General features: G+C 35.9%; 14 protein-coding genes across 14 annotated transcripts; 6 read left to right on the top strand and 8 right to left on the bottom strand.

The window, feature by feature from the left end:
- Positions 1-2,183: 2,183 nt before the first annotated feature.
- On the top strand, positions 2,184-3,928 carry VCUG_01125 (uncharacterized protein; the record flags this gene model as incomplete). The annotated part of the gene is made up of 1 exon (XM_008075957.1): positions 2,184-3,928. One exon carries the CDS (start codon positions 2,184-2,186, stop codon positions 3,915-3,917), a length of 1,734 nt encoding a protein of 577 aa, XP_008074148.1. The 3' UTR covers positions 3,918-3,928.
- Positions 3,929-4,089: 161 nt separating this feature from the next.
- On the top strand, positions 4,090-4,727 carry VCUG_01124 (uncharacterized protein; the record flags this gene model as incomplete). The annotated part of the gene is made up of 1 exon (XM_008075956.1): positions 4,090-4,727. The coding sequence occupies one exon, from the start codon at positions 4,090-4,092 to the stop codon at positions 4,453-4,455; it is 366 nt and encodes a 121-aa protein (XP_008074147.1). The 3' UTR covers positions 4,456-4,727.
- A 254-nt stretch (positions 4,728-4,981) lies between these two features.
- Positions 4,982-6,033, bottom strand: VCUG_01123 (uncharacterized protein; the record flags this gene model as incomplete). Its single annotated transcript, XM_008075955.1, has 1 exon — positions 4,982-6,033. The coding sequence occupies one exon, from the start codon at positions 6,031-6,033 to the stop codon at positions 5,002-5,004; it is 1,032 nt and encodes a 343-aa protein (XP_008074146.1). The 3' UTR covers positions 4,982-5,001.
- A 1,752-nt stretch (positions 6,034-7,785) lies between these two features.
- VCUG_01122 (V-type proton ATPase subunit B) lies at positions 7,786-9,269 on the bottom strand (the record flags this gene model as incomplete). Its single annotated transcript, XM_008075954.1, has 1 exon — positions 7,786-9,269. A coding segment is annotated over one exon (1,456 nt), but the record flags the coding sequence as incomplete, so codon positions are not given.
- An 859-nt stretch (positions 9,270-10,128) lies between these two features.
- VCUG_01121 (uncharacterized protein) lies at positions 10,129-10,671 on the top strand (the record flags this gene model as incomplete). Its single annotated transcript, XM_008075953.1, has 1 exon — positions 10,129-10,671. One exon carries the CDS (start codon positions 10,129-10,131, stop codon positions 10,669-10,671), a length of 543 nt encoding a protein of 180 aa, XP_008074144.1.
- A 357-nt stretch (positions 10,672-11,028) lies between these two features.
- VCUG_01120 (uncharacterized protein) lies at positions 11,029-12,011 on the bottom strand (the record flags this gene model as incomplete). Its single annotated transcript, XM_008075952.1, has 1 exon — positions 11,029-12,011. The coding sequence occupies one exon, from the start codon at positions 12,009-12,011 to the stop codon at positions 11,136-11,138; it is 876 nt and encodes a 291-aa protein (XP_008074143.1). The 3' UTR covers positions 11,029-11,135.
- Positions 12,012-13,637: 1,626 nt separating this feature from the next.
- Positions 13,638-14,721, bottom strand: VCUG_01119 (uncharacterized protein; the record flags this gene model as incomplete). The annotated part of the gene is made up of 1 exon (XM_008075951.1): positions 13,638-14,721. The coding sequence occupies one exon, from the start codon at positions 14,719-14,721 to the stop codon at positions 13,660-13,662; it is 1,062 nt and encodes a 353-aa protein (XP_008074142.1). The 3' UTR covers positions 13,638-13,659.
- Positions 14,722-16,101: 1,380 nt separating this feature from the next.
- VCUG_01118 (uncharacterized protein) lies at positions 16,102-16,526 on the top strand (the record flags this gene model as incomplete). Its single annotated transcript, XM_008075950.1, has 1 exon — positions 16,102-16,526. One exon carries the CDS (start codon positions 16,102-16,104, stop codon positions 16,426-16,428), a length of 327 nt encoding a protein of 108 aa, XP_008074141.1. The 3' UTR covers positions 16,429-16,526.
- Positions 16,527-17,744: 1,218 nt separating this feature from the next.
- Positions 17,745-19,970, top strand: VCUG_01117 (uncharacterized protein; the record flags this gene model as incomplete). Its single annotated transcript, XM_008075949.1, has 1 exon — positions 17,745-19,970. The coding sequence occupies one exon, from the start codon at positions 17,745-17,747 to the stop codon at positions 19,950-19,952; it is 2,208 nt and encodes a 735-aa protein (XP_008074140.1). The 3' UTR covers positions 19,953-19,970.
- Positions 19,971-20,501: 531 nt separating this feature from the next.
- On the bottom strand, positions 20,502-21,135 carry VCUG_01116 (uncharacterized protein; the record flags this gene model as incomplete). Its single annotated transcript, XM_008075948.1, has 1 exon — positions 20,502-21,135. The coding sequence occupies one exon, from the start codon at positions 21,133-21,135 to the stop codon at positions 20,530-20,532; it is 606 nt and encodes a 201-aa protein (XP_008074139.1). The 3' UTR covers positions 20,502-20,529.
- Positions 21,136-22,573: 1,438 nt separating this feature from the next.
- Positions 22,574-23,103, top strand: VCUG_01115 (uncharacterized protein; the record flags this gene model as incomplete). The annotated part of the gene is made up of 1 exon (XM_008075947.1): positions 22,574-23,103. One exon carries the CDS (start codon positions 22,574-22,576, stop codon positions 23,081-23,083), a length of 510 nt encoding a protein of 169 aa, XP_008074138.1. The 3' UTR covers positions 23,084-23,103.
- Positions 23,104-23,202: 99 nt separating this feature from the next.
- Positions 23,203-23,982, bottom strand: VCUG_01114 (uncharacterized protein; the record flags this gene model as incomplete). Its single annotated transcript, XM_008075946.1, has 1 exon — positions 23,203-23,982. One exon carries the CDS (start codon positions 23,980-23,982, stop codon positions 23,203-23,205), a length of 780 nt encoding a protein of 259 aa, XP_008074137.1.
- A 648-nt stretch (positions 23,983-24,630) lies between these two features.
- Positions 24,631-26,276, bottom strand: VCUG_01113 (uncharacterized protein). Its single transcript, XM_008075945.1, has one exon. It carries the CDS (start codon positions 26,258-26,260, stop codon positions 24,797-24,799), a length of 1,464 nt encoding a protein of 487 aa, XP_008074136.1. The 5' UTR covers positions 26,261-26,276; the 3' UTR covers positions 24,631-24,796.
- Positions 26,277-26,546: 270 nt separating this feature from the next.
- On the bottom strand, positions 26,547-27,113 carry VCUG_01112 (uncharacterized protein; the record flags this gene model as incomplete). The annotated part of the gene is made up of 1 exon (XM_008075944.1): positions 26,547-27,113. The coding sequence occupies one exon, from the start codon at positions 27,111-27,113 to the stop codon at positions 26,565-26,567; it is 549 nt and encodes a 182-aa protein (XP_008074135.1). The 3' UTR covers positions 26,547-26,564.
- Positions 27,114-27,629: the final 516 nt, after the last annotated feature.

The raw sequence follows: 27,629 nt of genomic DNA, 5'->3' as shown, positions 1-27,629 counted from the left end.
AAAATAAATCATTTTTGTGGTCAGATGGCATAATTATCATTAAATGATAATTGAGTTGGTCAATGAACATGTACTTTGTGTATTATATCGTAAAAGGCATACAATATATGACACTCCGCGTATTCTGTTCATGTATTACGTATTTTATTTTTTAGATCTGTAAAGGCTGACTTTTTAGCAAAATTATCATTCACTGGTTCTCATCTGGTCATGCTCAGTATTTATCGTTAGGTAAAATCAGTTTGTGAGATCTCATTCGAATGGCATCTCAATTCGAATACCATCATTTGGTGAGGTTATACAAAAATTTTAAAAATTGTGAATTGCAAATCTAGCACAGAATGATTAAATTACCTCCGTAAAGGTATTTTATGACTCGAATTTTTTGTACGCTGTACGCAGATACAGATTTAAAATACCGAATCGCATGTGTAAGAATGTTATCTGATGTGTTTCAGAATAGGCAAAATTTCCATACAAGGGACAGCAAGCTTCTCCCGTACCTGCGTCACAAATAAATAAAAAATCAGAGAAAATGCATTTAGTATATCTGCAATCGTGTTGAATGATCAGAAAAAAGCTATTTACTGCGTATAACAGTTTCTATATGGTTTAATACCAGAAGGTCTTCAGGTTGCCCTGGATAGAATTCAGTATCCGATCACCGATATTCAAGTGAATAAGTCATATAATGCGGGTATTTTGGTAGATATTGAGTGTAAACAGCTATGAATGGCTCCATAGTTAAACTGATTAAATTCTTCGCCTAATTTTAGACTACCAACAGAAAATAGCTGAATAAATGAACTTCAAAAACAGCAGGCAAGATAAATCGACTGCTATTTTACAGATAAGTTACCGATATAACGAGTTGTAGTTAATGCCATCTCAATAAGGAAAAATACTCGTTTTAAGTTCAACTAAGGAATTACTTGTACACACAGACACAGGTTCAAAAAAAGTCGTGTATAAACATTTTATCACCAGGAAATGTGCCGAGAGAACATCTGCTATACTGGAACTATACAAAAAGCTTCATGTTGTTGGTAAACAAGCGCGTTCACACTAATCGATTGCAGTACTCTTACTGATGAAATGCATCATTTCATATTCACTACAAATTTCTGAGTATTTTACCACAACATGATCATCAACAATATTAGAGATAACTTTACAGCAACCTACTTACAGTTTAAGCTTGCTGTCCACAATCAAACACTCCACAATGCTTCAAACCAGTAACTTTACGCCCTTTGCGCACACTAAAGAACACGAACAGAAAGAATGAATAACCAAACGTGTACAAACCAGTTCATCTCGTCTTGTGCACATTAAATTAATCACTTGACTCATTTTAATATCTTTTTTGAACTGTCTAATTTTCTATCGTTTTATCCGCACATGTAAATTAATTGATAGATCAAGAGCCGAGTGAACGGACAGGAAAACGTATTAATGTTATTGCACTTTAATGATGAAGATGAAATTTAGTATCGTGTATTAAGTGATAAATTAAAGAATTATGTGTCGGTTTAATTGCTGTTGATGTTCTGATATATTTGGTTGCTCAAACAGATGTGATATGTTTGGCGAAGAACCAATAACTTGTTCGTGTTGTGACCCAATGATTTTATAGAAACAGGTCACTGCACTGATAAATTTTTTTTACCTCCTTTTAAATAATTGGGCCAATTTCCAGAGCATAGTATTGCTAACTTCTCAAACGTTCTGCCAACACTCGTGGGGTGATCATGAACTTTTATTGGCTGCTCACACCGAGTTGGTCATTTCAAAAACCGTGGTGCTTTTTATTTGAGCGGTTGAAACGCCCACCAAAAACCGATAAGCTGCAAAAAAGCCACAATTATTGCAAAAGGATTTTGAAACGTTCTGTAGAGACAAAACAACACACTTATCATTGAAAGGTTTGACAGAGTCGGCCAACAAGGAATTCTACCTTTATTTCACTAAAATTGAATAATTAAAAAAATAAATGTCTAACAATTAAAAAGGTATTACGGAAAAACCACAGCAAAGATGATAGCGGTGCATAGACGGGCTTTTATACTTGTTTGATATTTATCTATTTGTCTTTTAATGCTAGCTTTCTATTTGTTTGACTTATCACAAAAAGTTTTTGTTTCAAAATAAAAGATAAAAATATAAAATACGAAATACCCTTTATGATTAAAGTACTCTTAGTTTGTGATTTTTATGAAACGAAAAACATTCCGGACTCGGTGTTTACGGTGAAAAAAAACGTAACCTTATTTCCGATTTCTAATATTCCTTTAATTGAGTATATACTGGAGCTGCTCTTCAAAAACAACTTCACGGAGATCGTACTTGCTGGCTCAAGCGTGTCTATTGTGTTCGAATATCTGAAGAGAACAAAATATAACAAGCTGCTGAGTATTAACTGTCTATCGAATAGCCACACTTCGCTTGGTGACATTCTGAGAGAAATCGATGAAAAGGATTGGCGGGTCGACAATTTGCTCGTGTACTACGCAAACACTTTCGTGAACTACGATTTGCGCTTCATGTTGGATGAACACTTCAAGTCAAAGAAAAGTAACAAAAATGTCATCCTCACAACCATCTTATTTGACGAAAAAACCAGGAAGATGAACAATCTGTATGCACTGTGTGGATCCGAGATCGTATACTACGAAGAACAGAGCAAAAAGGGAAACGTTAAAGCGGATGTGTGGAACCTGATAGAAAGGTATGGAACGGTGGACTTTGCCTCTAATCTGTCGAAGTCGCGTGTGTTCGTAATTTCCTCAGAGGCGTTCCCTCTTTTTACTGAAAACTTTGATTTCCAAAGTATCGAAGATTTGATCAAGGGGTTCCAGGTGTTCAACGCTTACGGGTACAAGATAAATGCGATTCTCTCGGACGCGATCCCCTACAAGCGAACGCGTACCATGAAAGAGATCATAAACATCTCAACCATCAGTTTGAACAGTCTATCGTTCACTTCACACGTTGTCACGCAATACAGTGAGAAAATAGGCACGTGCCCTGGGAGTGTCGAGAACCAGGCCGGCGAGAACATGATGAGCCTTGGTGTTGCATATGGGAAGTCGATCACAACCCTGCAAGATTATTTTGACATAAATACCGATTTTCGATCGAGAAGATCTTCTCCCTTCTCTCTTGAGGATTACATCAACTACCCTGAAAAACACTACACATGCAGGGACGGGAATTATATCATCGACGACATCCAAGTGAACTGCTCCATAGATAAGTCAGTTTTGGGCAAATCCAAGGTAACAGAGTATACTACGATAAAGTCTTCGAACATATGTAATGGATGTGTGATCAAAGCGAATGTGATACAAGATTGTATTTTGTGGGATGATGTGAGCGTTAGCAAGAACTTGAGTGAGTGCTTGGTGATATCGAACGGTGAGGACGGGATTATTTATCTAAATCAGATTGATGAAACGGACGAGAGTGTGGACGAGAATGTGGAAGAGTTTGAGAGCACGTTCTTTACGGACGTTGTGGACTATTTGTTGGCTATGTACAAAGATGTATCGAATTTTAGGATGGATATTGATGAGGTCCTGAAACAGGTAAATCTTCTACGTATCGTTTGGAATGCGTCTAGATTCGATTTGGTCGAGGCTTTTGGCATCTTTTTGGCCGAGACATATGATCAAAATGATAAGGAAGGATCGACCATCAACGCGTCTCTCTTCTTTCCGATTTTAATCGGAATCACAGAAGATTCAAATTCGCAGGATCTGCTTTTGACATCGATTAATGCCCACCTCATAGGGTTGGATAATGGAGGAAAAAAGGAAATTGTAAGTAGGTACGGATTTCTTCTTTTAGAGGATGGTCTTGTCTCAAGAGCTGCTATAAAAAAATATAGAAATTTAATCAAAAAAAATCTTATTTAAATAAAAGAATCCTAGACACCTGATGCCTGTGCTTTCGTTAAGACGCTGATTCGCTTTCCGTATGGACTCAATAAACGTAATAAGTTATGGTGAGATGTACGCTTCGGTAGATGTTGTACACACGTGTGTAGTGAGAGGTATGTTTTCGTGAGCTTATGTAGTAGAATACCAGATGTTCCATCCTGTTTGTGATAACGGCACTTTTCTTTCCTGCTTCTGCAGGGTTTTTCAGAAGTCAAATGCAACCTGCATCGTTGCTCAGCCTACTTCAGTGTCCGTGTATCTCGTCTCTTCAATTCGCTGTAAGTGCGTTTTCGTGTTTAACAAGATTGTGGTCAATTGCTCTGGCAGCGATTTATTCGCATTTATTGTAAGAAGCTCTTTTGTACGTGCTTGCTCCAATATTAGGTTGATAGAAATAATGGTGGATGTTCGCAAGGTGATAATAATATGTAAATCCCATGTATCGTTTATGTGCAAGAGGCATAAATTCATTTTGCGATATCTGGTAAGCTCAACTCTTTGTACCAGAAGATAAAGTACTGTTCATGATCAAGCTCTAAAAATTTTATGTGCATCGTTTAGCGCTTGATCCTGTGGTTTAAAATCTATCAACCGTATCAGTGTCTGTTGTTTTTGTCATGGGAACAAATTTTGGTCTGTCAACACATCCGTAAAACAATGAAGTACACGTAGTAAATAAACGTGCTTTTGGTAGCAAAGGGTCGTTTTTGGCCGTATTAACGCAAATGTTGGGTGCAACGTATTTGTGCGCTACGAACGTGTTGTCATTTCGAAACTACGATGATGGGTTTAAAGCCTGCCACTTTTCTCAGAGTTAACCGCACCGCTTCCATATATAAGACTGAACATGCAACTCAGTTACATATTTTTATGTCTAGATCGTTTTATTCATATGTATAAGCGGCTCTTCGGTTAGATATGAATCGATGTTACTTGAACCCTGACTGTAGAAGTCAAAAAATTGAATCATTATTCGCGATATGAAATGTTCTAAAAGCATTTCATCTAATCAGATAAACACGAAATCAAGTGGTATTAAACCGCACTTTATTTTATTCAATTATGGTGTTATTTTGTTTTCAGTAAACTCCTCTTCGCACAAAGACGAGCCACAATCAATCGAAATTTTGCTACCATCTGTCACAAATAAAACTTTTTGTTGAACAGTATTCTCTGTTTCACTGTTTCTTTGTTGCCTGTAATTCTTTCTAACCATTAGTTCTTGTTTTACATTGTCGGGTTCTTGATATTTTTTATACCACTGTTTTCCCTCATAAGTGTAATTTCTTATAACATCATACGGAATTATTACATTCCTTTTTTTGTTATTTTTACTTTTGTTCCTCCATGACCTGCATTTTTTGTAGAGGAAAACGCTCATAATGACGAGCTTACTTACCAAAACAAGTGCAACCAATGCCATCACAATAATTGGGGTATACACTGGCCCTACACGCGATGAATTAGTCGAAATGTCAATTTGAAGTGTCGGCACGGTTTCGTAGTTGTATTTAATTGTTGATAGCGAATGAATTTGTGAAAATGGAGTTGGAGACAATAATTGATCACGATTTTGGACTGCTGTTGGAGAATATTTATCATAAATGCACTTGAACTGCGTAGTTTGTTTGTTTTTTACCTTTTTGCATCTCCTGCCAACATTATTGGTCTCGATTGAAGGTCTACTAGCATTTAATCGCGTTTTCCGTTTCCGAGAAAATATTCTTGTGGGTAAACAATGTTTAAGAGGTCTCATGGTCGTCTTAAACGTTTTTGGAGCCTTTAATTTTGGTTTGTTTCTGGGATGGAACAGCTTTTGATCGATTTTTTCCTTATTTGTAGTTATTACAGGCAAGTCCTCTTTTGAGAGCGAAGTTAAAGCTGTTGTAGCGGCTAATATTGCATCAGTGCTAAGTTCATTATACGGTGCATTTTCTATTGCCCTTTTCTTTGCTATTTCTTGCTTCGATACTGTTGTTTCGGTCTGATTTGTACATGTCCATTTGTTGTTCGCATCGTATACTACAACCTGGTCACTTTTACAGCCATGTTTTAATGCAAAGGATATATTACCACTGCTGCCTTGTTCCATTAAGATGTATTGCACACCAATACTTTTAATCGAATATATTTACTGCTTTTAGTATGCGTTTAATTAATTTATAATGTACGATTCTCTCGACAAGCACTGAAATGGTTTCTAGCAAAAGTTCAATGAAAAGAATCTTTGAATTTACTGTGTATCGAATTGGCACATGCAATAGATACCAATTCGGTGAATATTTTCGACAATAATCAAAAATATTTATGAAACTTGCATTGCAGAACTTCTATCACTAAGGTAGTTAGTATGGTTTTTTTTGAGTGATACTGGATAGAAACACAATTATTTTAAGCTCTAAGACTATATTAGCCGGGCCAATAAACTTGTAAGTGCATACATACTCTGTCAAGTTATGCAAAAATTCGATCAAGTGACTAGCATCATAATATGTTGTCTGATCCGACAGCAAACTTTACAGAATATCATAATATCTTTGATAATACGTATAACTATTATACCCTTGCCATAAACTCACTGTGCAATTCGCCTACCATCCTAACTCTATATACTTTAGTTCCTTAATTAAAGATGGTAAAAGCATCCATAAGACCAAGTATGGTTCAATTATATTGCTATATATGATACCTCTGGCATATCTGAAAGTCTTTAAAGATCTTAATTCATCGAATAATTTTATCTAATGTAATGTGGAGCAGAACGACACACAACTCAGAATCTAGTGACAAACTCACAGTATGGATGGGCAGCAAGCCTGTGTTATCGTAGACATAGTTATGAATATGGCATGAATTGGTACTCTCTACAGTGCTGGAAGTTCCAACACAAAAATAGCAAATCGACAATTAGTAATTTTCGATAAGAACTTCACTCAGTGGATTACGACAATATGTTAGCATTATTTCTCTTTACATATCTTGAATAATTAATCATTGCTTTACAATTTTATATTTTTCTAGTACGATGCAAAATATTCTCCGTTAGCAGACCAAACTCCCAAAAATCAATTTCTGAAAATGGCAGGAAAGTATCGAGAGAAGAAAATTATGTGAAAACACAGTGGAAAGAAATGCATCAAGAAAATAGTGCGGTTTACTAGAACACAAAACGTTATATAAGTGAGCAAACGTTCTTTTCAAATAAGAGCGGAACATGGTTATTCCTAACAGGTAAATTTATACATTTATCCTAAACCAAAGTATTGCAGCAGCTTCTCCAGGGCTGATCAATACCTTTAAACATTTATTAGTATCGTTTTTGATGACTGGCTTCTTGGACCATTCGCACACCAACATTCTTCCCGAGAGTGACTCAGGATTTCTGATTGTACCATGCACCAGATATGGCTCTGTATTATGTGGATTTAATCGCATTTTATCGTCTTGTTTCTCCTTATTTTTGTAACCAGTGTATATCCTGTGGTTATACATTAAATGTTTCATTATTAGCGATCCATGATAACATGTTGGCTATTTTGTTCAAGAAGTAAAAATTGCAAGATTTGTATCATCGTATACGTCCTTCCAAGTGAATATTCATCAAATAAGCAACAAGTAAATGTACACATGGAACACTGTTAATGAAATATTTACGTGGTTAATAGATAAAAGTATTAATACTTTGAGTTAATGAGGGAACAGTGAAAATGCTCGTATGAGTTTAGCTTTAATTCGTTCGAGAGGCATATCATCATAATTTATGGTGCAAATTACCCTTTATGATCGTGAAGCCATAATACTAGCATTGAAAAACAATTTTACCACGAAAACAAAAATAAATAACCGAAAAAACTTTATTGTGGCAGATCAACCTAAGATTCCTCCAAACTAACATCTTTATCGGCCGTTTTCTCCTCTACAGAGTGATATTGGTTCAAAATATTTTCCGGTATGCGGTTTAGCATGTCTCTGGGAAAGATCTTCAGCAGTTCCCATGCTATATCCAGGCTTTCGCCAATCGTTCTGCACTCATCATGTCTTTGTCCTATAAATTCCTTCTCAAAACGCTCCAAAAACTCGATAGATAGTTTGTCCTCCACACTTAATGATTCTTCGCCGACAACCGCCTTCATCGCCTGTGCATCCTTACCAATGGCATACTTGGCATACAATTGATTGGAAACATCACCATGATCATTTCGTGTCATGCCTTCACCTATTGCATTTTTCATCAATCGCGAAAGGCTGGGCAGTACATTTATCGGTGGATATATCTGCCGGTTATGCATTTGTCTATCAATATAAATTTGTCCCTCTGTTATATAACCGGTCAGATCGGGAATAGGATGCGTAATATCATCGTTTGGCATCGTAAGAATAGGAATTTGCGTTATCGAGCCATTTTTACCATCTATACGTCCAGCACGCTCGTACAGCATACTTAAATCCGTGTACATGCAGCCGGGGTATCCCCTTCGTCCTGGAACTTCCTCACGAGCAGCACTAACCTCTCTCAGTGCATCAGCATACGAGCTCATATCTGTCAAAATAACCAATACATGCTTTTCTGTCTCATATGCAAGATACTCAGCGGCTGTAAGTGCCAATTTAGGCGTGATAATTCGTTCTATGGTTGGATCATTGGCAAGGTTCAAAAATAAGGCAGTTCGCTCGAGTGCCCCGCTAAGCTCGAACGAACTCTTGAAAAATCTAGCTGTCTCCATGTTAACCCCCATTGCAGCAAAAACAATCGCAAAATTCTCATCCGAAGAGTCAACCACCGTTTTCTTTTTAACCAAGCCTGCCTGTCGACATATCTGCGCCGCCACGTCGTTGTGTGGAAGACCCGATCCGCTAAAAATAGGAATTTTCTGACCACGCGCAATCGAATTCATCACATCAATCGCCGATATACCCGTCTGAACCATCTCTTCAGGATATATTCTCAGTTGGGGATTGATCGGCTGACCCTGTATGTCTAGGTATTCGTCGGCAATAATCTTTGGACCGCCGTCGATCACTTTGCCGCTTCCGTTGAACACCCTACCTAGGATGTCATCACTCAAACTTATCTTAAAAGTATCTCCCGTAAAAGAAACCATCGTTCTTTTTACATCCACACCAGATGTGCTCTCGAATACTTGTACTACTGCCTTGTTTCCCGTTACTTCCAGCACCTGACCGTTTTTGTGCGACCCATCTCCCAATGTTAGACTGACCATTTCAGCATACTGCAAATTTTTTACACCGTCAAGGATTATCAATGGACCATTGACACCAACTACTTTTTTGTAACTGCATTGCGGTTCTATTACAGATCGTGACATAATTTTTAGGTCGGGGTAGAAAATTTATTGCTATAAATATTCCTGACGTGAAACATATTGAGAAAGAATAACAAATGCGAAACAATACGACTATGATATTTATTATTTATAAAGGAGGTGTATGGTGGAATGTGATACGGTGGAATATTGCTATTTGGATGAACTGATAGAAATAAATAACTTTACAATTTGAAACTAGCTCTAATTAGCATTGAAGAAAAATAGGATCCAAAACAGTTTGTAATAATAGTGTAGAGGTATTAAAGATACTAAAATATTCTCTTAAACCTTCAAAACTTTGTCTTCGCAAAACTACACGCATTTAGAAACCTATGGAGTGTCGTTTTTAGAAATTTGATTTCTAAAAGAAATAAATTAATAGGCGGTAATAAAATGAATATTTTTATTTGGAACAATAGGTACTTCATATACATCATAAAGACCTTTATAAATCTATGATCCTTGAAGGATGGTATAAGAATATCTCAATACATAGACCAGAAACATCTTATCTCAGGCCATGTTACCCACGCGAATTGTGATGTAGTCCAAGTACCTGTCAAGAATAAAATTTTTTATTGAAAAATTGATTCAATATCTATTGAACCTTGAATACCTCACCAAACAAACCATTTATTCTGGTGGCATTACATCTGTTATTTGATTGTTCTTACGCGCGTTAGCGCTCATCCAGCAATAACCACCCTTGATTTGCAGGAGACAATTTTCTAGTTCAAGCTCAAAAGTAGATCATTTATCTATTTGGATTCTATCAATAGATGTTTTTATCCGTAATTCCTCATTGATATTTGATGTACGAACAATGTTGGATTTATATTCAGTCATACGGTACCCCCACGATGTTTAATCGGTATAAACTAAAGGAATTGAAAAGGGCCAGAGAAGACCGGAACAATAGAAGCAAGGCCGTCAAACACAATGTTGTGAGCACCAAAGAGGAGTTTGATAAAGTAGTGCACATGCTCAGCACCCCCCATTTGTTTCTACATGCATATAATAAGATATTGAACAATGGTAAACTGTTGGACGATAATATATACAAATTTACAATTTTGATCTTCAGCCATCTACTCAGCAGTAAGAAGGATAAAATAATAGTGAAAAGCATAGAATGTATAAAGAAAATATGCGGATCGGTCAACTTTTTGGCTGTCAAGGAAATATCATATGATTATTTCAAGTCGCTTTTTTATCTTAACCGGTTTCCTTGCAGGCTGGTGTCTTGCTTCACGAAACACTATGGTGATTTTGCAAAAGAATACGATGAAGAATTTTGGAGCACTTTTAGAGAAAAGATGAAAATTGAGAAACCAAACAAGAAAATTATACTGAAGAAAAATCTCAATGAAAATGTCTATTTATTAAATAGTGGTATTGAATAATAATATAGAAAAATATTGTTCGTAGCAGAATGTCATTAGTGGTTGACCAGAGAAATATATTCACGTACCAATATGATTGTTGTTTCGTACGCTGTAATCCTTAGATAAAAGATAGATGGAAAGCATAATTTCTTACTTATTCAAGCATTCGTTGCGAGTCACTGTTCCATAACATCAATATAATTTCCTCTAAACCTCTCAGTTTCATATCCACTAGCTTGATGAGAATATTTCTCGTTAAACGGTTTCAAAGGTGTTTCTTCTGCCAAACAACCGTTTATATGTTAACTGTACCGCTAAATACCAACGATTTTCATAGAAGAATCACAGTTTGTTCAAAAAACACTTTTGCTGTATAAAATAAATATTTATTATTACAATGATCAGCACTGCCTTATTTTTAGCAGTCTATTATTCGTAAATCTAGTTGTGATATTCTATTCGAATTGTATTTTGGAATCTGATCAGGAATCGAAAAAAAAGTCTTTGGGCATGAATCCAAAACTTGTAATGTCAGTGTTCTCGTCAGCGAAGACATTCTGCGAAACACTCAACACTTCCAAGGCTGTTTCTATCTCGTCTCTGAACGCATCATAAAATTGATTGCGCTCCACAATAAGTTCTAGCAGCTGCTGAATATTATCTTCTGACTTCTTCTTCCTCTTATTCTTGATCCGTTTAAAGGCAACTTTCTCAATTTTTCTGTCAATTTCCCGCAAAAACTTTAGAATTGACAAAACTTCCAATTTCTTTTCCAAAATACTGCTGAGTACCTTTCGTCTGCTGTTGTTAATACTGATTTGCTTTTTTAGGACGCTCATAATTTTGTCTTCTTCCTGTATGTTAATGTTCCTAAGATCGATTTTTTCACAAAAACTTTTGTATTTTTCAAAAAACTCGCTAGCAACTGTTTCACTTTCCCTTATAGGTTTGAATAGGATGTCATCTTCATATCTATTTTTAGTAACAAAACTTTCTTCATTATTTTCACTCAGAAGCGCTGATACCAGCAAATCGTCGATATCAATTTCATTTTGTGACAGATAAATACATTTTGATTTGTACAGATTGATATTAATGTCTTCCACGTTGATTACAGGAAACGAAACGATTTCCTCAAACGCGTCTTTAGTTATGTCGCCAAAAAAGTCCTGCAGAAATATATTAAACTCATCATATGACACCTCTAATTCATTCTGTTTATTAACGTTAGGATTTTGCGTGTTAATATTTTGTACCTTCCCGTTTAAACTATCCTGTATGGTAGTTTTACCGCTTTGTTCCTTCTGGCCTATTTTTACAACATTTTGTTGTTCATGATCATCACCAATAAACTCCATTAGTTGCCAATAAGGAGGGATCATTTAATATTTTCACAAAATATTTTTGTATCATATATAATTATGCGGTATTTACTAACAAACCATGCTATTCAAAATATTATTTCTTGAGATATTGCGTGTACAGGACCGTCTCTGCGTCTATGTGCGTAATAATGCACTAAAACTTATCCAGCAGAAAGTTACCAATGACGGCATGTCTTACTCGGTTTATTGATCAGGAATATAAGTTTTGACAATGTTTATACCAAAAATCAGTGTTTATATCGATCATACTATACAGAAAGGTTTTTGCCGTTTGTATGGTATGGAATGCGATCATTAGAACTTATACAGTTTTGATTAATTATTAATAGGTCATATGTGTGTTATTCTCATATAAATAAGTGAGAATTGGGATTAATATGGTATATGAGAGAATTACCCGCCATTAAAAACATGTGAATATCACATTCTGTTGTAGCCTATTGTACGATATTAGAATAAATGGTAGAATTACTTGATAAAAAGTGGTTGTCTGGGTATTAGCTGAGTCATCTTTTGACGAGTCTCACAGTACCATATATATAAACGAATTATAATGGTATCAGAAAAAATCATTAAGCCATTATGTACTATTGCATTATTTTCTCCTGCTCCAAACTCTTTCATATGTTAACCAAATATGGTGAGTGCTATTGGCAACACAACCCTGCCCTTCTTTTGATAGCCTTGTAAATTATTTAGGTGTAATGCAGCCAGCTTGGCACCAATTCTAAATCTAAAAATACGTTGCACTGGTTCGTGTGATTTTTGTGGTTGATAAGAGCCATGTAGCATTATAACCAACAAAAAATGTTTATATACTTATTATATAATCAGATTACCACAAATATTCTATGTTCTTGATGATGCCTAGTTATATTAAGTATACTACCATAATAAGAAAATAAAAAAATTTATCGTCTAAATATGCACCGACACTGTTATCATGTTCTGTATTATCCGACAACTCTGTTACTACCATACCGCTTCATATGGTAGTATGGTAGCTAGCAACCATATATATGATGTAGTCCATGTGTGTTTTGAAAGTGTTCTACTATTATGTAGATAACACGTGATGATACATAATGATTATGAAACAATCATTTACAAGTATTGGCAATAACACTTTTATTCCTGTATCAGATAAAACATCTTCTCTAAGCTGTAGTTAGTGCAAAAGTTTTAATGAAATGTGTTTTCTTACTACTTGCGCTATTTCCGTTTACAAAACGGTAAAAACTGTTCTATTCATTCAATGATACTTTCTTCTTTTCATATGTCGTATTATTTTTTTTCTACTGTTTAAGATCTTGTGATAGAGGTTAATTAATTAGCTACTATTCGGTGAACGTGTAATTTTGATGTTGTTAGTAGAGGACAATTGAGGGCTTTTCAGAAAGAGTGAGTCACACAACAACCTTAGGCCCTTTATTCAGTGCAAATACATGAAACAAAAATTTTTTATTTTTCTTGAAGGGCCAAATAATTTATTTCACAGAACCAAGCAATCAGCTTTCGAGTTGTCTTTTTATTTATATGAGATGAGATGAGATGATGTCAGAGGCAATAAAATTAAACCATTATAGATGAATTGAACGATTTTAAACAGCATTGTGATGCTTTATTTCTTTTGAAAGAGCAACATCACAGCTATCACATACGCTTCGAGATGAAATATGCTTTTTGTTCCAAGCGTTATCCTACCGTCATATTTTGCTGTCAGTCTACATAAATTATGATGATCGATCGGTTTTACCTTAGATATCAAAATCGCAAACAAGGTTTTCAGTATCAATCGGGGCGGTACACATTTGATCAGCAGTTCATTTAACTGCAACCTAATATTTAGAACCATTGTGTTCGATTGTTCCTTCATCATCATCTCAACTACATCTGCCACAGTGATTTCCCAGTCTAATTTAAATGTGCTTTCCTGCTTTTTTAGTCGTTTTGATTTCTCTTCGCCCGCACCATCAAGCTGCGTTCTCTGCAAAAAGAAAAGTGCTCGTCTGAAATTTCCGTTGCAATCATTTATTATCTGTTTCAGCGTTTCTTTACTACCACAAATACCTTCCTGCGTATTAATCTCCGATAACGTTCTCAAAAGGAGATCAGAAGGCGCCACAGTTATCCTTAAACATAGCATCCTGCTCTTTATGGGATCGATTATACCTGTAATATCGTTACATATGAGGATCATTCTGAAATTATCGGCGTACGTTTCCACTGTGCGTCTCAGAGCAGCCTGTGCATCTTTAGTCAACTTCTCAGCCCTTGTTATCAAAATAAGCTTGAGTTTGTCTTGCCTTTTCTTCGATATTAGACTGGTTATTGGTTTCGTCTCCGCCATTTTCTTAATCACATTTTGTATCACGTCTTTGTCTTTGAAGTTGTAATCCGACGGGCATATTTCTACGTATTCGTCAGACTCGACATAAGATATCGTAATTTTTTTATCGCTTGAGCTGGTAACTTCAATGCTTCTGTGGTGAGTTTTAGGCTGCTCGCCGAATAAATGGTTGATAAACGCGTAAACAAGAGTTCGTTTACCACAACCTGGTCTTCCATGAACTATTAGATGCGGAATTGTGGATAGCGTAAAGTTTTTGAGGTTTTTTGCATGCTTCTCGTTGAATTGAATATCTTCCAACGTTTTCGGCTGATATTTCTGGTCTAAAAGCATCGGTCCAAAGGGCAGGCGGCTCTTTTCATTTTTTATAGAAGAGTGTTTACTGACGAGGTCTAAACTTGATTTATCAGAAAAATTCGGAGTAAAGAAAGGATAAGTACAATAAACAGAATATTTGTACAGTGTGCTCTGCGATTGTATGCTTTAATAAGTAAGCATTCATGACAAAGTAGAAAATACATTAGAATATGAATCATAAAAAATGGTGCTGTGTTGCCATCAAAATACGAAGTATTGAACAGGACCCGCCGTATTTGATACTTTTGTATGGAATACGATTCACACCAGCAGATACGTTAACATCCCTAAACCAAAATTTTTACCAGGTCTCTTTTCATACCATTACCTGGTCACAGAGCAGACAGGTAAAAATATTTTCTATCTTTGTTGCGTTATTAACTATGATATTCTTAGAAATATGGAAATGAAATGTTAAAGACGTTTTATTGCTTTCCATCCGAGTGTTGTGTCAGTAAAAATGAAAAATACTTATATTCATAGGAATAAATAGCTGTCAAAGATGTAACGATCCTGCCAAAACACTACGTATATTGTTTCTCAACAGTTTTTGTTCGTTAGGAATGCCGTATCTTACAACTAAAATCCGCTACAACATAGTGCCACACACTTTTTTGCGCTAATAAGTTTGTTCATGCTATCTCACCACGTATCCAAAATACTTCTTTTTCTTGAGCAATTCTATCAGAAATAGCTAAGGAATTCCATGATATTCAAATTTCGAAAAAATTGTATAATAGCGACGGAATAGTGTGAAATTCCGATCTATATTACAACAATAGTTAAATAAGGGCAAAGACAACCTACACATTCAAATATTAGGCATTTCGCTACGTGTATTTGCAATAATATACACATTTTCATTTGTCTTTATCAACAACTTTATTGTTCCATGTGACAGGTTTACTTAGTTGTGCCTGCCAACACATTTCTATGTCAATAACTGAACGAGAATGAGAGGTGTTTCCATTCTGTTGGCAAGAATGTTCATGATTACAACTGTGAACGTTTATACTACAGATACAACGTTATGACGAAAATTTTTTATTTGAATGTTAGGAGAAAATCACGAGTCCTAAGTCAATTCCATGAACCAAAAACTAGCGACTCGATCGATCCAGGAAATTTGCTTGTTTGAATGCTGTGATGGTGATAACAAATATTTTTAGCTAAAAACGGTGTTGATCGATCACAAATAAGAGCTAAAACCATAGAAAAACACAAATGAATAAAAATTGCATTTAATAATCAAAAAAATGATGGTGGTTTGCCATGTTAATCCTGAGTCAGAGGTTATCCGACTCATGTAGGAGATTTGCCTAAAATTAAACCAAAAAAATTTTGAGCCCTTCGTAAATGTCCGCTGAGAAAGTAGAAAATATTTATCCGCTCGCAGCACTGCTCTTGCACGAATGTGGTCAGGATGTGACAAAGGAGGGTATGCTGGAAATATTTGCTCATGTCAAGGCCGAGTGTCAGCCGAAATTGGCGGAGCTATACAGTTTTGATAAAGAAAGGATGGAAAGCATATATGAAATGCTGACTCAGGCACCAGTTGCTGCCTCGGGAGTAGCGGTTGCAGAGAGTGCGGCGGCGAAAGAAGAAGCTAAGCCTAAGGAGGAGGCTGCATCTGCAGCAGCTGATGACGTTGATCTGTTTGGAGACGATGATCTTTTCGGATGAGTGAATAAAGGAGTTATTTCATGAAATACGTGTTTTGAGGATAAGTGATCTAACTTGGGAGCATACTTGGTTCGTTTAGACAGTAAATTTTGCCTGCTATTTTTCCGTTGTATTTCAACAACATATTTAATTCGTACTGTCGACATCTATTACTTCGTTAAGAGCGTGAACTAATCGTGGGGACTATCGATTGAATATTGATGAAAGTACTGGACTGGTTGCAGTTACGATTAAATTTATGAGAAGCAAATTGAAAATATCAGTTACACCCTCATATGCCAAACAAATCACCATTCATGTAAATCTTCGTGTGTTTCATGTTATTGACATGAATTATCAACTGGTTTTTTGATTGGTAACATAAAAATTGCTAGAATGAGAAGCAAATCTTACAAGGCATTGTGAGTAGCGCAAAAATTTGTATACATATTGGTTTTAAATGCAACAGCCACTCGGGAAGAAATATTTGAATAAATGCTTGTTATTCTGCAATTGTTGTGCTGATTTAACCAAATAACTTTTTAAGTCAGTGACTAATTGTTTGATTATAGTCAGTATTTAGAACTATTTCGTTTATTTGTGCCTGAGTTATCAATAAAAATCAGAAAATATGTCAAAAACAGTGTTTTTACGATAAAAAATGGTATAAACTCTCAACAGTTACCATTTGGTCGCTCTAAAGTATCACACACCATAAAAAATTCTTGTAGCATGTTGATATCCATTATAACCGCTGTAACAATATTATTCTTCCATGTCACCATCTCTAGTTCTGGTTAAAAATCATTTTCGGTGGTTACAAAACCGTCAGGCCAAAAAATAAATTCAATTACCTATTATAATAATTATCACTTCGATGTCAGCCTATCTATGCCATAGCTTAACTCCAATACATCGTAATTATAACAATAAACTCTTATCTATGTATACCATTTGCCAAATTGTTTATATTTACTAAGTATAACAGTAAAAATACACATTGTTCGCTTTGCTTCTTAATACACTCCCCTAGCCTAAAATCTTCACGCAACAAAAAATTTGATTATCTTGATGTGTTATTGGCAAACTTGAACAAGTATAATTTTACCAATGTATTCTAACAAATAACCGTCATTTGCCCAAACATACTTTTCTAACGATGTAATGGCATATCCGTGGTACACAGCATTGTGCATCCAAAAGTGGTATAGCGGCAAAATATGCAACTTTTAATGACCAACCAAGTACACCACCTGAAATAAATTGAACAGAATTAGAACAAATTACGTTCACAATAAATTTTTAATTTGAATTTTAAAATGGTAGCCCTGCGTTTTATGACAAATAACAAAAATTACCAAAAACTTTCCGAAGAGGAGCTGCAAGCCGAAATAACTGCGAGTATGCCTTTCTTTGCACACCCCGATCAGACAAAAAGAAAGGAAATAGAAGACGCATTTGTCCAAATGAGCATGAACGGCAAGTATCTCTACGTTTTATCAAGAATGTATGCCTCGGACCCAAGGAAATACTTCTTGGCTGGCGTGTTACTGCGAAATTCGCTGATGGCAACGGATCCAACGTTGAAAAAGCGAATAGAGGAAAAGTATGCCAACAGTATGAACAAGGATGAAATTAAGAGCCATCTGATGGGAATGAACGATGATATTTCGGTAGACTGTGTCGCACGTATAGCATCACTAGAGCTAATCAAAAATGAATGGACTGATTTTTTTGGGGTCGGCAACACTCGCTCCCTTGTGCTTGCCATTTTGTACCTGAAGGACTACAATTTTGATTTTATTAATTACCTGGATGTGATATATCAGAGGTTGTACACAGAGCCCAAGGATCTTCTTAAAGTTATTTCCATCTTTAAAGACAGGTTGTCAAGCAACAGATTGAATCACATATTGGGAACATGTGTTGAGGCGTCAGACCTTCCGGGATTGACCATAATCTTTGACAACTTTTACAAATTTATTGTGGACAAAAATTTGTACTTTGCTTTTGTGAACTCGCTAGCTGAAAAGCTTCCAGCAGAGGTGATAAAGTTTTACGAAGTGCTTGATAGTCATCAGTGTCCATTTGAAGCAAGTATACTTTTCAAGTACTTAGAAAGTGTCGATGCGCAGGTCGTTCATTCTGTTACCAATTTGTTGTGCAGTTTCTTTGACAAACTATTTGTTGATGGGCAGAAAACATACTTGCCGTACCAGGATCGGGAAATGTTGGAGATCAAGACGTATTTAAATAACAATGAGGGAAAGGATTCATTTGTTTTGATGCTTGGATGCTGTCCGAGTGCGTACAAACAAAATTATTTGGATATTTTAGTGTGCAAGAACGCGTTCTGGCCACTTTCCAGACTGGCAGAGCAAAGATTTGATGATCTGGCTGTTTGTTTGCCGCAGATAGTGAAATGCTGCCTGATCGCAATCGATAAGGAGGTTAATGAGGATGCGTGCCAGCTCCTGCAGGTACTATCTCAACAGGTGGATAGCGAGCAATATGAAAATGAGCTTTCGTTTTGCTTTATTGATATATTGAATACGCTCATACTTACATCTGAACGGATAAATTACACTGAGTATGAGAAAAGGGCTGCCCTGTTCAGTGCATTAATCGAAACGGTGAAGGGTTGTGCCGACTCGCAACGAGCTGGACTAGAAAAACTTCTCTTTTATCTGATAAGCAAAGTCAAAGAAAGCCTAAAGATAGTTGACTCCCTCAATATGAATGAGTTTCTGATCCTGGAAGACATTTTGACGTATTATTTGAGTTTGATCGAGGAAATTCTCAGAAAACAGAAGGATACGCAGTACATCGAAGCTGTGTATGATATTTACTACGATGTGCTTAGTCTTAGGCGCATAAGCAGTCTAGTTGGTGACGTGTACATATCCCTGTCTGCACTTATAGCCGAGAACTCGTTTTTCCTGGGAAAAATGGATGAGTTAGTGCAGTTCATAGTGAGAGACATTAAATACAAGCAGGGATATGATATTTTCACGTTCAAGGCTGCACTTCTGCTCATTGGAGACATCTCACAGGTTCTATCCAAGGGAATCCTCAAGTATTCATTTTTAACTGAACTGCTTCTGAATAACTTAAGCTCCGAGTACATCCAGAGAAGCATAAAACCACTGCTATTGTCGATACTGGGCGATTTGGTATTTGCAATGGGAACATCATATGCCCACAAAGATCTCACATGTCTAATGCTCGAAGAAATATTGGGACTGGACAGAAGCCTTGACATTCTATTTATAGATGATCTTAAGAAAAGTGCTCTTATCCTCTTAGACACTCTCCTGATTACTTTTGAGCGGGAGGTCAGCAAAGAGTTGATAGTACGTTTTCTTGCGCGAGTTTCTTCGGAAGACGAGCGAAACCATTCGCTCAGGCAGCTACTTGATCTCTCATATGATTATGTCTGCTTCTACGGTGTGAACGGGCACTTAGATCTCATAAATGAGATTATAAGTAAAGGAAAGCAGGAGAACATCGACAAGACTGATCAACTGCTGAACTTGATTAAATAAAACGTACTATGTGAATGACTTTTTAGTGTTTGTCGTTATTTGTGCTTGATCTCCCGTTTTAACACTCGAGCAGCACATGGTGGACGTTTACGCAACAGGTTCGATACAGTAATGCAATTTTTGAAAAGATTTATGTCATTATCCACAACGACAATGGTAGAACCTTCAATAAGTCGTTTGATCAGTCCTTAAAATGTGTTTGAATTGCACTTATTTCCGGCCTTGTGTCTGAACAACAAATTTTAGCATTCAAACTCTGTTAAGCAACATATAAATTGTAAGACACCTCGTTCTATTGTTAGTTACTGCTAATTTTTTCCTTCACCTAGGAAAGTACGGCATTTGCAACACCAAGGAACATATTGTAGTTGGAAGAAGGAATAAGTCACTACGAGCATGAATAGCTAAATATTGCGGGTATAAACGGTGCTATACCTACACATTATGGATGTGTAGTGACCACGTAATCTCAACACGTAGAACACTCGTCGCTTAAACAAAAGAACGGTGGAGAGAAAAATCACATCAAATCACCCAATAATGCACAAATTGTGCTAAAACACCCATTTATTCATTTTTAAACTTCATTACCTGGTATAAAAATGTTCTCCACTCCTTCCTTTCGTATTACTGCCATTCTTATACACCCACCTGAAGAGTTGTCCCTATTAATAGCCAGCTGAACCAATTTCTTGGTCAATTCAAACTTCTCGTCAAATGACATATCAGACCTGTACATACTGTCACAATAACCGTATATGAAGATCGAACCGCTACCCCCCATTGCCCATTCTCTTTTAAGGAGCGTTCCCCCTAAGTTAACACTGTAAATACTTCCCTTCTCTTCTTCATCGTAGCCGGCCACAATGATAGAGGCAGTAAGCATGGGATTGTAATAAACAAGTGCGCGCACTAAGTTCGCCGCATCACGTACAAGAGGCTCTCTTTCGTTTGAATATGCGAACAAGTTCGTTTTGCTCGACGTGTACTCCGCAATAATCTGTGTATGTGACGATCTTCCTGATCTGCAGCAGTATATCCTAGGTGACAGCTTGGTGAGCTTGTTTGTCACGCGATTCATCACATAGGCTCCCATTGATGTCCGCGAATCCGCTGCCATAATTACACCACCATCAAATTTCATAGCAACAATTGTTGTTCCTGTCATTTCATACTCGGACATGTTTCGTGGGGGTACCTATTAATGTTTTTTTAACAACGACGAGGAACGAATTAAAAACTGCGAAAATAATGAGCACCTGTTTCGGCAAACAAAGGACTTAGACATATAAAAAATGATAATATAATCAGATAATCGCTTGTTTAAGATTTATTACGGCAATGCGGTCTGTTCAATCATCTGTGACTGTTATACCAGAGATATAATTTATGAAAGTATTACACGCTACCGATTAATCCAGATTTTTCCCAAAAGCCTGTTCAACAATTACTAAATATTCGGTTTGCATCCTTTCAGATGTGTGAGAGAAACTTATTAAACAATAAATTCATTCAACTGAGTTATATCTTGACGAGAATGGACAAAACATCAGGAATTAGCAATATATTAAAAATTTATAACAAAAATACCAAATGGTACGAGCATTATAGTTAGCAAACGGTGTGTCTGTCATAGTACCAAACCATTTTACCTCAAATTCTTGGCTACTGTGGACAATGAAGCACTAAGAAAAGAGTCAATCAAAGCGATAAACTGCAGATGGGACAACGGTTTCTCCACAGGTAGTTAAAGAACAAATCGCTGCTGCGATAACGAAAGCAATGAGTGTATTCAGAGACAGTAAATAATAATATACATGCAAAACATGCGAAAAAAAATGTAAAGTACCTTCAACTATCGCTTTCTTTTATTAACACAGTTACTTCCCTGTATAAATCAAATGCTTTTTTGACCTGTCCTAAAACATGTTCCATGTTATTGAAATTCAATGTGACTTTGTCAAAGGATGTATTAAATTGGTTTAACTTGTCCAAAAGCTCTTTCGAATCTCGGTTCAGCTCTGAAAGTTTATCCAGTAGTTGTTGTGCCATGACGTTTCCGATGGGCTGCTTTATAAAAGTCCAAAATTAAATTGAACGAAAGAACATGCTATTCCAAAATTCCCTTGAGTATTCTTCTATCACCACAACATATACTACGTATTTAGACAGACTATATACCCAACATAATGCTTTTTCATCATTACAAGTGTCGCCGTAATTCATGTGCTGCATATTAATCATTGTCAGAATGCCGTCCCTATATAAAGGTCATATCTCTGGTTATACAGCATTTTATGTCTATTTCGAATGCGTTCTGAATGATCGCAGTCACAAATATCACGAATTATAATAGAGTCAATTCCGAATACTTTAGTCTGGCATATCACTAAGTATCCCTACGTATACTGTTATTGAATCCAATATTAAATGTTGTGATGTACGTTAGTTATATAAAATTTTCTTCCAGCTAAGATGTGCTTGCATAGAAATTACAAGTGTGGTTCTGGTATAACGTTGTATGCTGGTTATTTGTTGCTGAATTACATTGTAAAAGCTAGGCAGATGATAAATGCTGCCATGGTCTGTGTAAATAGCTTATTGTGAAAAATAATCACACCATGTTCGTGAAATATTCTAATTTTGTTGGTGCAAAAAGTGAACCCTGGTTAAATTATCACATTGCACTCGCCACTCAGATGCCACGCAAAAGAAAGTCTTTTATCGAAAAGTATTACAAATTTGCGCTCAAAAATAATCCAAAAACTAATTGTGTGCGTATATCGCTACCACTCACAATAAAATGCACGTTCTGCAGTACTTTTGCATTCAAGGGCTCAAAACATAACGCTTTAAAGAAGAAGTCCGGAACGCAGATGGGTGCTGACAGCTTCTTATTTTTCATCCGATGCCACAAATGCAACAATGAAATGATGATACAGACCAATCCACTGCAGGGCAGTTATACCGAATACGGGGGCTGCAGATCATTAAATGAAGAGAATAGAAGCGAAAAGGATGTGGAGAAGTCATATAATACACCGAGTGCAAGTTCGGTGATAGAGAAGCTCAAAACTAGCAAAAGATTGGAGGACGTCGAAGAAGAAATAATGGCACAGCTAAGGCGATGAACTATGACAAGTGCATGATAAAATAAAATAATTTAAAGATTCAGAGCGGTTTACATCAAGCTTCATCAACAGGTGCCTGCATTTTCAAACTTCTATTTACTTAAAAAGCATTTTCAAACTTAAGGATTGAATTTATTTTCGTAAAATGATGTTGAGTCGTTTGGATAATTACTCTGTCCTGTGTTATGGATTTTTAGGTGTTGGCTCAGATTGTCCGATCTGGCAAATTTCTTAAAACACCCGGGATACTTGCATTTGAATGGTCTCTCACCCGTGTGTATCCTGTAGTGCCGCTTCAAGTGCTCAAATCTTTTGAACGCACTGCTGCAGTTTTTGTACTGGCACACAAAAGGTCGTGATGATAGGTCTGTACCTTTACTCTTCTTTCTCCTCGGCCTAATATTCTCTGTGCTTGAGTTTGAGCATTCTTTTTTGAAGATGTTATTTATAATTGAATCTATCATTTTTACATTCCATTCTCCTTTCTGTTCGCTTCTGCCGAGGAACGGCTTTTTGTCAAGATAATTTAGGTCATTAGTCTTAATCTTCTTGAAACTAATCTCTTCATCATCATTTATCTCATTCATAAGTGAAAACTCGTCTCTGAGATCATTTATATTTACACAGTTCATTCCTTTAAATTTTACCTTCTTCTGGAAGAACTCCTCTACGCTAAGAGTAATATCAATGCTTTCGAGGAATAATCGAACGAAAACATCGTAGTCCTCTTCGAGTATGTACATTTCGTCTCTTTCCTTTACAATTTTCAATTTTGTGTCGATATTATAAGGATTAAGGTCAACGACATTTTCTCCCTCCTTACATTCATTCTGTAACTTTTTGGCTATCTCGAGCAAATCTTTGAATACTTGTTTATGCTGTTTCAGATCTGCTTTCATTAACTTGTAATTGGCAAAGAATTTTTTATCTAAAACAGAATTTCAAAACGAACAAATGAAAATAGCTATGGCTTAATTTTTAATGATTGGTTCAAAAAGCACCCTTTGCAGAATAATTCGTCGAATTATTCATGTTATATTTCAGGAACAAAGCGGATATTGCTTGTGCAGGCGATTATCCCGGATTAAATACGTTACTGTATTTTGGCTAGCAAGTAAATGAAATACCGGAGCTAACAAGTAGTTTCTATCTTCTGCGCACACATTTTGCTAGGTTCAGCATATGAGCACACAATTCACATATTATAAAATCGCTACAGGCCTAAAGCAAAATTTGTTGCGTGACCCGCTGTTTCGCTACCATAGTGTGTAAGCACATATCAATTTTAGCTCCTAAATGTAATGAATATTCCAAATACCATGTTAAGGTCATCAAAAACTTGTTTCTTGGCAGTAGCTGTTCAGTAACACGGGAACGTTGTTTTAGCGATATGTATGGTTCAATGAAATAGAGTACAAATAATGTTCCTTGTTTTAATCACCAGAATTTGAAAGTAGAAAAATTATACGCAAACGGAAATGGTCATTCCACAAATGTCTTTTCCTGTAGCAATAAAACATGTTTGTTGTGATGAACGCACCGAAAAATGCCTTAGAACGACTCATAAAGACCAAAAAGTGGGTAGTAGTTATTTAGACACGAATACCTAAAATGAAGTATACCACAGTTATTAGCATTGCGAACGATGGGTTCATTCTATAGTGCCGATTGTATTGCGATAGCCAACCAATTACAGCCTTTAGCATGTTTTACTTAAAAATCAACGTAATAAAAATCTCTTCGAAACTGTGTCTTAATATTGGCCTGTTCAGCTTCCATTAGTTCTTTAATCTGGTCGAGCGCTTGACTCCTTTCATCCAGACACTCATTGTAAAGGTAGAAACAGTTGTTATCGAGCAAACAAAATCGAAGGATGCTTAGTTTATGGTGGTATTTTTGCGTTTTGTAATAGTTAATCAGCTCTGTAACGTAATACTCCTTCCCCTGTGTGATTGCCATTTTAACGAAGTTGTCAACTTCTTGAGGGAAATATAACACTAGTTTGTAGAAATTAGCAGCATATTTAACAATAAAATTGAATTTCTTGAGGTATTCTCTGTTTGCGTCATCCAGCTGACGAAATAGATTGGCATAGAACGATTCAGCATCGAATGTATTTAAGGTGAAAAGATCGCTCAAAAACGATTCAATAAACTTGTGGTAGTTTGATAGCATCAGGCTTACGATCGTTTTTTCTAGTTTGTGAATTGGTATGCTTCTCAACGCCTTTGATCCAAACAATTCTAGGTATGATGAATCGTTTTTATCGATGAAAACGTATTCATAGAACAGACTCAGAAGAAAGAAGAGGTCGTACAACGTTTTCTTAATGACCCGTTTCTCGGTATGATAGTAGGACATAGTCTTTATATTTCCGCCTACCACATTTTTTTCTCTTTTAAAAATAATCAGATTTTTGTAAATCAAAAATATTCCTTCTCCATTTACCAATAGGTACAAGTTTTTGTAGTAATCAGCAAAAGTGCAGTTCTGAATACATGTGGTGCTCTTGTAGACTAGAAAATTACCTATATCAATTATAGGTTTCGTTTCCGAGTTATAAATCATAATTTTCTTTGATGTCTTGATCTTTAGAGCCGGCGTGTTGTACATGATCACTTTGTTCTTGTAATTATAGAAATACGTGTCATCCTCCACTTTACCAGTAAAATCAAGCGTATCATCAGCATTCTTTTCTTCTTCGTATTTTCCGTATACCAGTAGAATACTTTGCTTCCGTCTAACCAACAAACTTTCATCCATTTTGCAGCTGTCTTTTAATACTAGCTCGTCTATTTTGCTATTGTATACTCTGAGTGATCCGAATATCTCTAAGTTGAGAAAATAATCCGCAATGTAAAACTTATATTCTTCAAGAAGTATCTCATCACTTTTCTTAATGAATCTATATGCCAAGAACGATTCTTCATCCACCGCATCGGCATTTATGATAAGGCTATTCTGATAGTATATGTCATTATCTTCTTTAGTGAACAGTTTTAGCGGTTTCTCTTGCTTATGCTTCTTGACTTTCAAGTTTGGATACTCATAAACGGTCATCCTTGTTGTTTTGAGCCAATAATTGCTGTTGTTGTGCACTAAATGACCATACGGTAGCCTATAAGTCGATAACAACCGATACATAGTTCGTCCATTCCCCTTTTCTTTTATTGACATGATTTTAAAAGGTAAATTAGGACTAAAAGTTTTAAACCAAGGGACCAGAAAAACAAAACGGATATGGGTGAGTACACTAAAAATATGTTGGAACTGAATTCAGAGATATCAAACTACCTATAAAGAATATATGCTGCTTTTTACATGCGTGTAAAGTGATATAAATTATAAACGAAAATGCATTACAGTTAATAACGCGAAAAAAGTAAATTACACAATTAAGCGAAATAATGATTGTAATAGATCAGAATACTGCAAACTCCTCAGCTTTAGAATATAAAAAAGTACAATTTTTAGTTTTTATTTAAAGTATTCTGATAAAATTACTATTCAGCAAATGTTTAACAACGTTTTTCTTCATGAAATAGTACCTGTTTGCTTTTAGCTCATGAATCTCGTCGCCATCCATAACTATTCCACAGTCTGCAAGTGTAATGAAGTGAACAAAATGATCTAATGGGATATATCGTACATTAAAATCTAATTCGGGAAAATTACTCGTATATTCTTCAAGAATGGCATTGAAAAATACGAAATGTTCACTCTCTTTTTTATTTGGCACACTCATACCCGAATGCTTGCCAAAAAAGCGTTGTTGTATTTTCAAAAACCTACTAAACTCGTAGTTCCTTTTCACTCTCATATAAAAGTCATACGTACTCTTCAAAAAAATATACTTTTTCGACATTTCTTCGGTGATTTCCGTAGTGTCTGCCATAGCTTGTATAGCCTCCATTTCTTTCTTGGCGTACTTTGCCCCATCCATCAGTTCCTTCATCTTGATACTGTTGTAATGCTTTAAATACTTAGATTTTGCATCCATTAACAGTTCCAAGATGGCATCATATTCCATTCTAACGGTCAAGGGGCTGTCTCAAATGAGCTACGAAATATAAAAATTTCACAATTCGACTTGTATCGCTTATTTACACTCATTTTGGCCCACGAACAGTTTATAAATTTATTTTACGGTATGAAATGGTAATTCATGGCTCAACAAGAGGAACTCGGCCGCAGTATACAATTTATTGCATAGCTAATACGGTGGTCGTACTGTTTGTGTTTTCTTTTGTAGCTTTTAAACATGCAAAATATCCTATATAAGTCATAACACATTTGCTGTCTATCGACAAGATACAGACTAGTAACAGCAAATTACTAACTATTACAGCAAAATAGCTTTTATTGTCCTGGAGTTTCCGTTATATGTTCTCAAATTTTTTATTCTATTTATATTCATTATTGTTTGATAAATGTGAAAAGCACACTTCATCTATAATGACTTAGAACTTGAACACACGCTGTTATGTTCTCCATTTTGCCTTCTAATCACTGATAAATTAGAAATATACGAAATTTATATCACCAG

Source organism: Vavraia culicis (assembly GCF_000192795.1).
Source record: "Vavraia culicis subsp. floridensis unplaced genomic scaffold supercont1.16, whole genome shotgun sequence".
Classification (NCBI taxonomy): Eukaryota; Fungi; Microsporidia; family Pleistophoridae; genus Vavraia; species Vavraia culicis.
Note: the sequence above shows the minus strand (reverse complement) of the source record. Positions and strands in the feature narration are given on the sequence as shown.